Source organism: Euprymna scolopes, chromosome 13 (genome assembly GCF_053919585.1).
Source record: "Euprymna scolopes isolate OS-2025 chromosome 13, ASM5391958v1, whole genome shotgun sequence".
NCBI classification, from domain to species: domain Eukaryota; kingdom Metazoa; phylum Mollusca; class Cephalopoda; order Sepiida; family Sepiolidae; genus Euprymna; species Euprymna scolopes.
This window is the reverse complement of record NC_136494.1, coordinates 102257972-102271891: the sequence shown is the minus strand read 5'-3', so window position 1 is coordinate 102271891 and position 13920 is coordinate 102257972. Positions and strand designations below refer to the sequence as shown.

At 32.4% G+C, this 13920-nt stretch overlaps 1 protein-coding gene across 1 annotated transcript in view; it reads left to right on the top strand.

Annotated features, from left to right (window-relative positions):
- Positions 1-13920, top strand: part of LOC145292115 (gamma-tubulin complex component 2-like) — a 146431-nt gene that overhangs the window by 129363 nt on the left and 3148 nt on the right. Inside the window, exon 30 of the mRNA XM_080138219.1 lies at positions 7773-7846. Within this exon, the coding sequence (XP_079994345.1) occupies positions 7773-7846 (74 nt within the window). The remainder of the gene's footprint in view (positions 1-7772; positions 7847-13920) is intronic.

The window sequence follows — 13920 nt, the reverse complement described above, 5'->3', positions numbered from 1 at the left end:
GATTGAGTACTCTAGTAGGAGAGACAAACAAGTGGAAGTTTACGCATTGTACTGGAAACGATTTAGTCAATACGCAGGAATTTTTAGCTAACAACCACTGATGAGATGTACAAGCAATTAAGTTTATAAGAGATTATTATCAAAAGATTAACATGAAATAATTAAAAGACAACATTTTTGGTACACTTCATTAACTCGTATGTCTGTTATTGTTTAACAGCTGATGAAGGAATCTATAAATAGGAAACAACTTTGCAACAAACGAAAGTATGAATCGAGTTACCTCCCTTACATCCTAATTGATTTTATAATTTACGACAATTAATTCTCAGTATATTAAAAAAAAAGAAAGAAAAATCTGTATGATGTATGTACCCATGACGAAACGAAAATATCATATTTAAAAAATCATGTAAATTGATGAAGTAGTTTTATTTTTATAAAGAAAATCATTTTTAAGTGATTAATGGAAATGTGTAGGTATTATATAACAAAAATCTATTATGAAGTACTATTGAGTCTTGAAATATTTTTCAAAATGGCGGGCAGTACTCTCACTATTCGGATATTCATAACATTTGGTTTTCTAATTTAAAAATAAAACTACTTAATCGATTTACTTGAATTTTGGAATACAATACTTTCGCTTTGTCACAAGTGCATATATCATACATATTTTTCTTTATTTTTGTGTTGGGAAATTCTGGAGAAGAACACAAAATCTCACCTAATATTGTAACATCGCAATTTCTACTATGTGAATAATTAATCTGGTTAAAAAATGGTTAAAGTTTCAGATATGAACAAAACTATCAATAAAAGTAAATGGGGAATAATGATATGAATACAAGTAACCGCTACCATCGCTATATTAATATCTTTCACGTGTTATGTTTGGTGTCTAACGGCAATAGCATCCATTCTTATTTTTATATATAACATATATCTATTTTTTATTTTCATTTTTTTACAAGGGAATCACCACTTATCAAGGCCCAGAGGCCACTCAAGGATAAGGGTTAAAGAGTGTACAGTGGTCAAAAGAACAATATCTTAGTAATTGTTAGAAGTGTAAATTTGGTAAAATTGGATTACTTAAGGTGAAGGCTCATCAAGAACTTGTTCACATTGGACTTGAAAGCGGCCATATTGTAGTCAGCTGGAAAGCAGGTAATCGGAAGAGAGTTCCACAGGTGTGCAGTTCTAAGAAAGAAGCTTTGCCCATGTAATCTACGTTTAGGTTTAGGCACAGATAATAAAGAGTGAGGGAAATTATTGATAGTGGTTTCAGCTAGACGGGTGTTTCTCGTGAATGTTTGGCGAGGGGAGACCATAGATTGGAGCTCAGACGAATACCTGCCATGAAAATAACGATAAAACAGACTCACAATGTCTCTTCTGTGAGAAAGAGGTTGCAGGGAAGAAAAAAGGGCATCTCTCACTAGGCTACGAAGTCTATTTTATTTTAATGATTTTAGATCTATCACTTTATATGTGACAGCCACCATCATCATATTTAATTTATTATCCATTTTACATGTTGGTATGTCTTGGACAATGTTTAGAAATTGACTTCTAAACTATCCTCTCTCTGGCCATGTTTTGATTTATCCCTTTAATCCATTCTTATTACTTTCTCTCATGCTTTCGTTGGTCTTATTCTACCATCGGACAGTTATTTTAACTGTTTGACATCTATTAACCCAACAAATTTCGTCTATTGATCTATCAAAACATCGATGTTTTATCTTCATATTTAAATAAATAGAAAATTGTCGCACTTTACATGAGCACCCACAGACAGGCAGACGAGATGGTGATGGGATTGGGGTGAAAAATAAGGTGCAAGAGATGCGTGCAGATGAAAAAGAGAAAAGAAGGTAATTCACACGTGTTGATATAAACTTGTGTTGGGGTGATTTATGGGAATCGGAATCAGGTATTGAAAAATTAGAATCTTGGGGGTATTGGAATCAGAAACATTTGAACCTATTTTCAGATTCAAAAACGATTCTTTTAATTTTTTGAATTTGTTTTTGTTTAAAACTTAATTTTTCATTGAAAATTGATGAAATAATAAATTAGCAATACACATGAAAAAATTTAAATGGCTTAAAATATTTCAATATTGTATATATAGAAAGAGCTTGATAAGCTAAGAAAGAATCTTTTTCAATTTTTAAAATCCAATTAAAATCAAGGAAGTTATGACTATTTTTATGCCCTGCGTGTTTGGATATTTTCTCCTCTTTAAGACCATATACGTTTTGTCACATTTTTTGCACTGCTTTTTTAGTAAAAATGCTATATCTTTGTTAAAACACAAGACTAAGCAATGGAATTTGTGCAAGGAATCTGAATATGCTACTGAAAATCTCCAGAAATGAATGGTTTCCAAATAATCTGCAGTAAATTCACATAAATATGCTGCGATTGCTTAAAAATGCCATGTATTCATTAAAAGAAAAGAAGTTAGAGAACTCAAAGTTTAGTTGTAATGCATTTTATGTGCCAAAAACTGAAATCGAAATCTAGGATTAGTTAAAAATGAATATATTGCAATATTTCTTTGGTATTATTGTAGATTAATACGTTCTGTTACCCCTCCCCATCTGACCACCTCTCCAAAATATGTGATTCTACCTTTATAGAAAATTGCATGTGAACAACTTGAAAAACTTTAATAAAAGATAAACAAAAATTATTTTAGAATTTAATGTAAAATGATTTCCCATTTTGAATCATTCGAGTGCTTTAGGGCAGTTACCCCCCACCCCCTTTTTTCCTATGATAGATAAATCCTGGGTGTTTTTTTTTGTTTGTTTTCTAAAAGGTGATTATGCGTGGTTTTAAGAGGGTCTTTGTGCAATTATGAGAAGGTAGGGAGGTTGCCACTCTGACTTTGAGTTAATGATAGGGCTAAGGAAAATTATGTGTGCACATCCTGAAAACTTGATAGAAACAAAACAAAAACAAATTTAGAATGGGGGTTGGTTTCACATAAATGTAAAATAATTCACCATTTCAAGACAATCCTAGCGTTTTAGGACAGTTGACCAATTTATTTTTTTTGGGGGGGGGAGATTAATCATGTGCACTTTTCTTCAAACATTTTTATGCTTTTTTTTTTATTGTTAAGGCTAAAGGTTTTAGGAGAAGGCTTGCCACTCGTACCTAGGATTAGACATAGAATTAAGCGAGTTTTTTGAAGAGGGTGTTTGATACCCATTGTGAAACTTTACAAGAATTATGACAAACAGACAAAAATAAATATTATTTAAAAAAGTGATGTCCCTCTAACAGAAAACATGATGCTTGAAAAAATATCAAGTATTTTAATTCTATTTAAATATAAAAAAAGAAACAAGTTTTTGCTAAAGCTGACAAATTGTTAAAAAATTTGAATTAATGTTATTTTGATTTTTAATTACATTTCATGTCTTTTCCTACCGTTGTTATTTTTTAACTGAGCACCTCCTACAAATATTTAAATATTGATTATTTAAAAAAAAAATATGTTTTTTTAATAATCGGGTAGATTAGTTTCCATTCGATAATAATTCACTGAAAACATTTTTTAAGGGATGAAAATTAGAAGTGTTACCGTTCGTAATCGTACACGTGAACCAAAACATCATATTTCACATTTTTGCTTGTTAAAATATTTAAAAATTTACTACTACCCAATTTTTAAAAATATTTGTACGGTTGATAACAAAATAGCTCTAACATGTAAGAATTTTTTTTATTACCAGATTTTCAATTAAAAAAAATCGATTTGGAATAAAAATAAACAACAAAAACAAACGTCTGTTTATGCCATGTTATCGCTGCTGCTGCTGATACAGCTACTATCACTAATACTACAGAAGTCTTGATTCAAATTCATAACGATTTTTTCGGATATTATGTTTTTAAATTGCTAAGTACCACTAGAGAAAATACTGTCCAATCATCTTTTTAATGAATAAACATAGTAAAAAGATTGTTTTATTTAATAGTGAGTGTCTGAAGAAATTTATTTTCAAAATTTTCAATACTCACCATTTTGAAATCTTTTTTTTTTAACACAACAAAAAAACGAATGGTCAAATGAATTTTGGACACTCGAAATTATTAAAAATGACATTTCTTTTGGCTAATTTACAAATTTCATTAAAAAATTCTTTACAGAAACACGGTACGAATGTTTAGAAATCAGGGGGAGGGGTCGTTACAAAATCTTACCAAAAATGCTGTTTTATGATGTTCACATTTTTATCACTTTATTTGCTTAAAACTCTAAAAATATATAATGTATGTTATTATTTACTAATCCATTTGAAAGTATATATTCATTTCTGAACAAAAGGTGGTATTTTGAAGACTTAAAGTGCTTTGGTTTTTAAAATATGACTATTTTAGCAGAAACCCCTTGAAATCGTTTTGATGGCCATGTGTATTGCTAAATAAATATTTATTGATTTTAAACTACCAGTAAAACTAAAATGTATAGAACATAGTAACAAATGTAAGCAAAAATGGCACCAGAAGTAATAGCATGGTAACAATTGCAGAATCAAAAATAATAAAAATTGGCACAGTTGAAAAATACAAATAAAAAAAAAATCAAATCACTATTTTCTATCAATTACAGATGCAACATTTTGAGACAAAAATCGTTGGAAAGATTAACCTGTTTTATTTACGCTCTCCCATTTTTGCAAAAATGATATGTTGTTTTTTACACTAATACCAGAAATACAAAAACAACAACTCTATAACTAAATATTTACTAATTTGTAAAGAATTGGAATCAGTAATTGTATTGGAATCGACGAAAAAAAATATTGAATAGTCTTGTAACTAATATAAACAAATATTTTTTTTTTCATCTATCTCTGTACTATTAAAACTCTATGGATCTTATTGTTTGTTTGTCCCCGTGCACACTGGATGACATCATAAAGGATCTGTTAAAATAGAAATCAGGAATAACCATGCATAATTGATGACATCATAAAATGATGACATCATCTATCAAATTAGAGGATGATGGGAAGAAATGCACAGATATTTTATCTAGACAATTTCAAATTAGTGTTAAATAGATTCCAACTCAGCAAACAGCAATTCTTCCCCTTTTGTTAAAAACATTACTCATGGAATTTAAGGACTAAAAGACAAAATGAAGGAAGCAAGAGTTTCAAGGTTAACAAAAGTAAACCGAAGGTGTGCTTTTTACTCTTAAATAATATACATAATAAATAATCACTCAACAGGTCACGAGTGGTCTAGTATTTTATTAAAAGGAAATATATATATATATATATATATATATACTAGCATTTCAGCCCGGCGTTGTCCAGGTGTTTGGATGTGTATGTTGAGCAAAAAAAACAAAAACAAAATGTGGTAGTAGGAAGGCAGGCTCGAACCTGTACCGTGAAGGAGGAAAAGAATGGGAAAAAATCCTGACATCTTTGTTGTTACGACCACCGCCAAACCGAAAGTGACATAGGTTTAAATTAAGGCTAGACAATCGAAAGGAGAGGATAACTTTAAAAAATATCAGCGAAAAAAATTGGTAGAGTTCTCAAAGGTCAAACTTTGACCCCTTAACAGCCAAATTTCTGTCCAAAAACGGATTACAAAGATTTTCCCAAATCTCAGTACTTTGTATATAAAATTTTGAGTCTGTAGACTGAAAATTGACAGTTATTGCATAGGGAAATGTACACAGACATGTTCACTTTTATATATATATATATACACATATATATATATATATATATATATATATATATATATATAACATCTAACATATAAATTTATTTGGTCAGATTTTCATAATCAGACCCAAATAGCATTTAAGGTAACAAATCAAACTTTGTTCCTGACTAGCCAATTTTTATTTGTTATTGTTGCACTCTGTTATTGATAACCTAATATATACTTACTTACAATTTCTTCTCTTGGTTGAGGTGTTAATGCTCTGTTGATTTTTAATGGCAGAATGTCCCTGAACTTATTCACCCTTGATTTAAAAAAAAAAAAAAAAAAAAAAAATGTGCAAACAAATAAAAAATAATAATAAAATGATTTCACTGCACCCTTGGGCAATGCTGGGTTTGTTGTGTAGTACATTAACTGGGCTGCATGTTGGGGACTTATAATGAGTAAATGTAATACATAACGATAGTGATGATGAAGGAGAGAAGACATTTATGTATCAGTTCTTATAACACATCTTGGAGAAATGGAGATATTTCTTTTATGATGATGGAGGAGATGGGACACATAACTTGGAAGGCGTTACACAATGTTCATTATAAGATGATAAACACAATTACCTTTCGTTTATGATGAAGGATGACACAAGACAACACTTACAAAATATAATGATGGCTTCTTTATTCATTGTATCAACCGGTCGATGACGTCAGGAATTCAAATGGTATGGCTACATTGGTATACTCCCCTCGCCTCCAAGGGCTCTGACTCCAACTCATCAACTCTCTCTGACCGACTAAAATCTGAACCCATAATATGGAGAAATGTCCTTTGTCTATGACGTCAGAAGTGTGTTTTGCAAACGTGACCGATTTCACGTGGCTTTACATATGTTTGTCCAACACATTTTTGACAAACAAAAGAATCCTCAATATATAACTCTAACCTATTTTTAAACAATATAATTTAATTTGCATTGTTCATTCTTTTAGCTGACATATTTAATATTCATATTTCTAAAGAATGGACAATCAACTCTTTTTCCCGATATAAACAATATTTAACTATTCTAATAGAATTTAACAATAGACTAGATTTCTAACATTCCATTTCTTAACTTTGCCTACAGGGTTCGATTCTAGGCTTATTCTAATCTCATTTTTACTTATCTAATATTCTTCTTATTTACATGGGAAGGGGACAGCCCTTCCATGTAACGGGTTTATACAGTTAGTGAATAGATAAAATCATTAAATTAAAACTTATTTTCTTTAATTAACAGTAACTTCAACAGACCCTGTTAGTAAGAATAATAAAATACCCCCCCTCAAAAAAAACAAAACAAAAAAAAAAACACATACATAATGTGATAGCACCAGTGTCAGTTAATATCACACAAAATAGTTGTGACAAGTGAAGGAGGATGGAAAGACCAATGAAGGAGAGCACTAACCAGACCTCCACTGGAAGGGTGTGAAAAGTACCGAGACATTGGAGAGGTTTATTGCCACCCAAATCCCAGTGAAGAACAATGGCCATTGCCAGCGAGGAATCAATGGTAAGCAGCTGCAATACCAGTCATTTGCAATGGTTATTGAAAGAGGTGGAGAGTACTGAGGAAACTTTTTGTCACCCAGACTCCAGGGAATACCACCGATTATTGTCTAAACAATCACTGATGATGATCTGTATGAGTAAATAATTGTGTTTTCATAAAAAATATTCTTTTTCTCTCATTTTATTTATTTTATTTTTTTATTTCTACTTTTTAATTTTTTTTGTCTTCCTCTATTCAGTTCTCAGATTGAAAACTTTTCTTCAAATAAAATAATATTGATGACTGAAAATCTAATGAGATATTAGATATATTAGAAAGGAGATTTTTTATGTTTCAGTGTCTAATTTAAAATATTGTATTAATTTAATTAATATTTTTTAAATTCACAAAATAAACATTTTTATATTTTTAGGTGAATTTGACTTTTGTTATGAAAATCTGAAAAACGATGAAAATTGCTTAAATTATTATTTTCTAAATCATGAATTTTCTTTGTTTCCAGATTGGACTTTAATGGATTTTACACCAAAAATTGTGCTCAGTTTGGAATGTTCGCAAAAAGTTCCTTGTCATCTGGTAAGAATCAAGACAGAATGAAATCCATTTCTAATACTGAAGCTTTTTTTTTGTTTTTAACCATTATTAAGCAGGTTATGTTTTCGATCGAATTTGTTAATTTATTATAGTATCTGCATTGCTTGACCAAATATTACAAAACTTGGTCATAATATCAATCATGGTCTGATTTAGAAATAATTTAGGGATATCATGAAAAAGGTGAAAATCACACTTTTGCCGATAACTCAAATTCTATTTATTTTAGCCAATCAAATCCTACATCTTATTTGACCTTTACTTTAAAAGGTTCAGTCATAATCAAAATTTGTGGAATTTCTGACTTTTCCAAAGTTGATGTGTGAATGTAATACTCTTTGATAACAGTAGTTACCATGCAGCATTTCAGCATGGTAAGATTAAATAATTTTGAGTTATCAATGTTTATATGGCATAACTATGGGAATACTTTATATAAAATGCAAAAGTAACACCTAGATAAGATTTTGAGCTCTCTTTACATTGTCAAGTAGAGATACGTAGTTTTATTACTGACATGTGTTTGCTTATAGATGCATTCACTCTAGGTATGTATGATACAGCAAGGTCACAATAAGTATTGTTATATGTTGTGTATTACATAATAAAAAGTAAGATTTGTTAATTTATAGTTTGAACAAAAGAATCAGAACATCTAACATAATGGCATAATTTTGAAATATCTAAAATCAAATCATCAAATGTTTTTTTTTTTGTTGTTTATTTATTATTCACTAGCGGGGGGGGGGGGGATACCCGGCGTTGGCCGGGTTTTTGTATGTGTGTGTATGGAGGGGGGGGGTAAGTAATAACCCTGAAACGATGTTAAAAAAATTGGAAAAACCAAAACCAAAAAAAAAAAATAGCGAAAAAAAAACCAAAAAAAAAAACGCTGTATGTATGGGGGGGGGGGGGGGGGGTATGCTAAAGAATAAGCGAAGTAAAAAAAAAAAAAATGTTGCCCGGATGTTTAAAGATGTAAAAGAAAAAAAAAATAGCTTTGGTTGGGAGGCGGGATTGAACCCTGATGCTTTGACGCGGTGGTGAAACAAACGCCAACCACTTAACCGGCTAGGCAAGGAGTAAGAGGAATTGATTAGAGTGTTAAAATAAGGCTTATAAAGCGAGTGAAAGAGGTTTGATTGTCAGATAGTCGCTAAATGAGGTCGTCGTGGGAGCGTTACGAGATGACGTTGCAGTATTTTATTTAATGCGGGACAGCTTTTTGGGGTTTGTTTACTTACAGGGCAGTTTTCGCTTCCCCAAGATGATTGTTCCCCAAGATGATGGTGGAGGTGGGGGAAACCGGCTCCCCAAATGAAAGGGGATTAGCAATTGTTTGATATAAGGAGTTTAGCCCCACATTGATCAAAGCTGATTGCTTGTGGACGTTCCCGGCGTGATGCCGAGACCAGTAGTATTTATTTGCTTCCCCACTGAGCAAATTAGGCACAAGGCCGTTTTTTAATGTGGAGAGAGAGGGAGGGGGAGGGAAAAGGGGACCATCTCCGAGAGGTGGGAAATGGGAGCTGGATTGTAACTGTTGGTCTGTAGGGTCATCCTACATTGACCAAGGTCTGATATGTGGGGTTGGTATTTATTTGCTCCCCCACCGAGCAAATTAGGCACAAAGCCAATTTTTAATGTGAGGAGTGAAGGGGAAATGGGGACCAGCTCCCCGGGGAGTAGGGGAGATGGATAGTGAAAATTAGTATGAAGGGTTGCCCCTACATTGTCCGAGGTCTTATATGTGGGGTTGCTCCCACATATGGTCTTTGCTTGCAGTATCTGCCGGAACAGATACTACACTTTGATCCTGGCCAAAAGGCCAAGGATACTACACTTTGATCTTGTCACCCGGGCCGAGAACAGGGTTAGCTTTGAATTAGTTTCGCTTTTTATACAAAAAAGCCGAATCAACACGTGAGAAGCCAAAATAGCAATAATTTTGTAAAAATTAACGTAAATAAATCTAGACGCTACATGCGTTCCCAAACCCTAGATATTATTATATAGGGGGTATATAAACAGTTCTAAGCGATAGTAACGACCCCGGGAGTGCGTGCGAGAAAAGCCTTTGCGAGACCTACATGAAATGGTCACACACATTTTGCCTTTTATATATATAGATTAGTGGGGGGTACCTGGCGTTGCCTGGATGTTTGGAGGTGTGTGTGCTCGGGTGGGGTGTTTATCAAATCATAAGAATAAGCGAAGTAAATATTTAAAAAAAAAACACAAAAAAAAACTAACGTAAGGCAAACGAACGATGTTAAATGTAAAAATGGGAAAAACAAAAAAAGAAAACAGAAAAACGAACGTTAAAACTTCTTTAAAAAATCTGAAGAATAAAAAAAACCCAAAAAACATGTAAAAAATTTTTCGATATTTGTTGGGCGAAAGTTGGAAGTTTAAAATGATACCAATCTGGCAAAAATCCGTGACCCGTGTGGAAAGTTTTTGCGAGACATACAAACAAACACACATACATACACACATTTTCGCTTTTATGTATATAGATAGATGTTGTTCAATATGCTTTGCTCAAATCACTTTGTCTTTTTTTTCAAATATAATAAAACTTCATTAAAATTACAGATTCATCAAATTTTCAAAGAGATCAAATTGTTGGTGTTTGTATGGTAGGTGCTAGTATAAAAAAAAAACAAAAACAAAATGTTTAATGTATCAAGAAGTAATGTTGAAAATATGGGGAAAAAATATTTGTCACATTTAATGTACAACAATTCTTTTTCTGATGTTTGTATTTAAAAGATTTGATTAATATTTGTGGGAATTATCCAGGTAATTTCATATGGGTTGTCCGGTAGAGGTGGTCTATGCTGATGCTTTCATACCTGCCTGTAAAACAATCGAAGATCTACTTGTTAAAGGCGTGAAGCAATCCTACGCAAAGTAAAGGTATGAGATTGAATGTGACCAAGACCAAAATGATGATCAATGGTTGGAACAGATGGTAATTCGATTACACGAATTAAGAGTAGATAAGTTCCAAGAATTTGTGCCATTACAAACCAGCAAAGCATTACTACTGTCAACCAGTCTATCAGACGTGTATACGGTGTGATGGTGTATGCAAGTGAAGCCTGACTAGTGAGTGCTAAGAACATACATTTCATGGAGAGAAATGATACGAGAATCATACAATGGACATGTTATGTGAAGGTTAAAGACAGTCTTAAGTCTGATGACCTCGGAGAAAAATTACATGCGGACAGTACAGGGAGATATGTGCAAAAGGGTAAATTTTGATGTTGTGGCTTTGTTGAATGAATGGATGAGAGGTCTTGGCCTATTAGATGTAGAACAGTTGAAGTAGCAGGTTCAGTTCACAGAGGAAGGTCAAAGAAAAGAAGAAATTGATAGAAAGAGGGATACATAAGAACCTGCCCAGAAATAAGTTTGGAAGTTAATTTTGAAAAGTTGTCCAATGTATACTAGCATGTAAAATGAATGTTTAACTGAATATGATGATGGCGTGAAAGGAATTTATCGGTTAAGAGGAACGTTACTGTCACAAAATTTTATCAGTGTTTGTAATATAATCATATACATTTGATTCAACATTTAGCAACACAAGATATTCTTATGATTATAGTGTTTGTAATATGTACAGGTATCTTGAGAATTTTTTTTTTTATAAATAAACTCATTTTTAAGCAAATAATGGAGTATTGTTGCCACATCTGGGGCAGGAGCTGATAGAAGCAGTTCATCCTACCTTGACAGAATAAAAAATAAACTTAGTGGGGGGTGCCCTTTTCTCTTCCCTGCAACCTCTCCCACAGAAAAGACATTGCGAGCTTGTCTTTGTTTTATCCTTACTTCCATGGCAAGTGCTCATCTGATCTCCAATCTCTGCCCTCCCCCCTCTCCTTGCCAATCTTTCTCGAAAAACACCCGTCTAGCTGAAACCACTGTCAATAACTTTCCTCACTCTTTGACTGTGCCTAAATCAAAACGTAGATTCCATGATTAATGCTTCTTAGAATTGCACGCCTGTGGAAGTCTCTTCTGTTTACCTGTTTCCCAGCTGACTACAACTTGGTTGTCTTCAAGTCCAACATAAACAAATTCTTGATTAACCGCTCCCTTAAGTAATCCAATCTGCCAAATTTCCATTAATAACGACTACTACAATATTATCCCATTGATTACTGTACATTCAATAACCCTTATCCTCGAGTGGCCTCAGGGCCTTGATAAGTGGTGACTCCTATGTAAAAAAAAAAAAAAAAGAAAAATTAAAGTTTTTCCAATCCCCCACCACTCCCCATGTTAAGAATTGCTTTCTAAAATCTCGATTTTAAGTTGTTATCCTTGTTCCTTCAGGCTGTTTTCAAAATGGCACTGTGAAATAATTGCTCATAAGTTTAGCCATGAAATTTTGATTTTCTTATTTTAAAATAAAACTACTTGATCAATTTATGTGATTTTTGGTGTAAAATACTTTCTGTCACGGATATGTAAATCATACAGAACTTTCTTCCTTTTTTCTTTTCTTTTTTTTTTTTTCTTAGGGAGAAATTCTCGACAGGTACTTTAATTCTTCTCGTAATATATATAGTAATGACCCCCCTTCCCTTCCATTACATTTGTCTTCAATAGCGTTTTTACTACCAGCTACAAAAAAGAACCTTTTCAATCAGTCACAAAACTCATATTTGTCTCCGTTGTTATCAACAAAGATTTTACTTTTACTCACTTTTTACAATTTAGTTTAATATTTAATCTGATTAATAATTTCTGTTTTAATTATTAATGTCGTAGAACAAGTTGGAGAAGATAACCCTCTCCATGTCTGAAATCCTCTTCCTGTCACCCAAATCATGCATGCTAATTTCATAACAGATAACATTTTATTTAACACCGATTTTTCAAGTATTTCCTTCGTTTGACTGCTCAATGACAGTCATGGTAAAAAAAAAAAAATGTATAGAAAGACAAAGATGGTGTTGATATACACACTTTCCTTTCATTTTATTTTTCTATTCTCCCTGCAAAATAATATGCAAAAAAAAAAAAAAAGGGTGAAAGATTCAAGTTGATTTTTGTACTTTCAAAATACTCTTAACAAATTGCTTTTTATAATTGTGAATTCTTCTGTCATACAATTTGTAAATACACATATCTTCCTTTTTTCCTTGCACCTATTAGTTCTTTCAATGATGAGTTAGGATTTTTTTACATTAATTTGGCTGATATCTTTTTTTTGCAAAAGGATGTAATTGGCAATGCTTGGGCAGGAGATGGGTGTAAATAAAATCACGTAAATTGAAATAAATGTAAACCTTTAACCTCTTCTTGGCAAACCTTGTATTTCCTGGGAATCAATTATTATGAATTATGGGATGGTTTGTGTTATCTAAATACTGTTTGTTACTGTGTCAAGCATAAAACTCTAAAAATATGGAGTTGAATTTGTTTGTCTTTTAAAATTTCATAATTTATTGATTTTTTTTGTCATAATTATTGATAATTTAGAAAATTTATTAACAAATAACCTTCCTGATAAAATGGTCTCTGAGTATATTTGTTGATGACACCATAGACATGAGGAGAAAATGAATGTGCACATATAGCTGAAACCTTAGAGAATCATTTCTAATCTGTAGTGGAATAGGGACATAAATTGATGATAGCATTTAATGCTGTTAAGACTAAACGTCTTTCCTTTAACAATTACAAGAAACCTTCTCAACCACTGATTGCCGTGACTAATAATATGCTACTGGAGAACTCTTCATTCAATCTCCTCAGCATAACATTCACAGACAACATGAATTAGGACAAATACATTAAGGACATTGACAAGGTTGCTGCAAAGAATGTGAGCTCCCTCTACTGTGCTAGAAAATTTCTTAAGCCCGACAGTATCCTGTATCTCTACAAAGCCACCATTCACCCATGCATAGACTATTTTTACCACAACTGAGCCGGTACATCTATCACTAGTCTCTCCCTATAAGACAGGGTTTAAAAAAGAATCTCTAACCTGATAAACCCTGCACTATCAATCAAGCTCCAACCCCTGT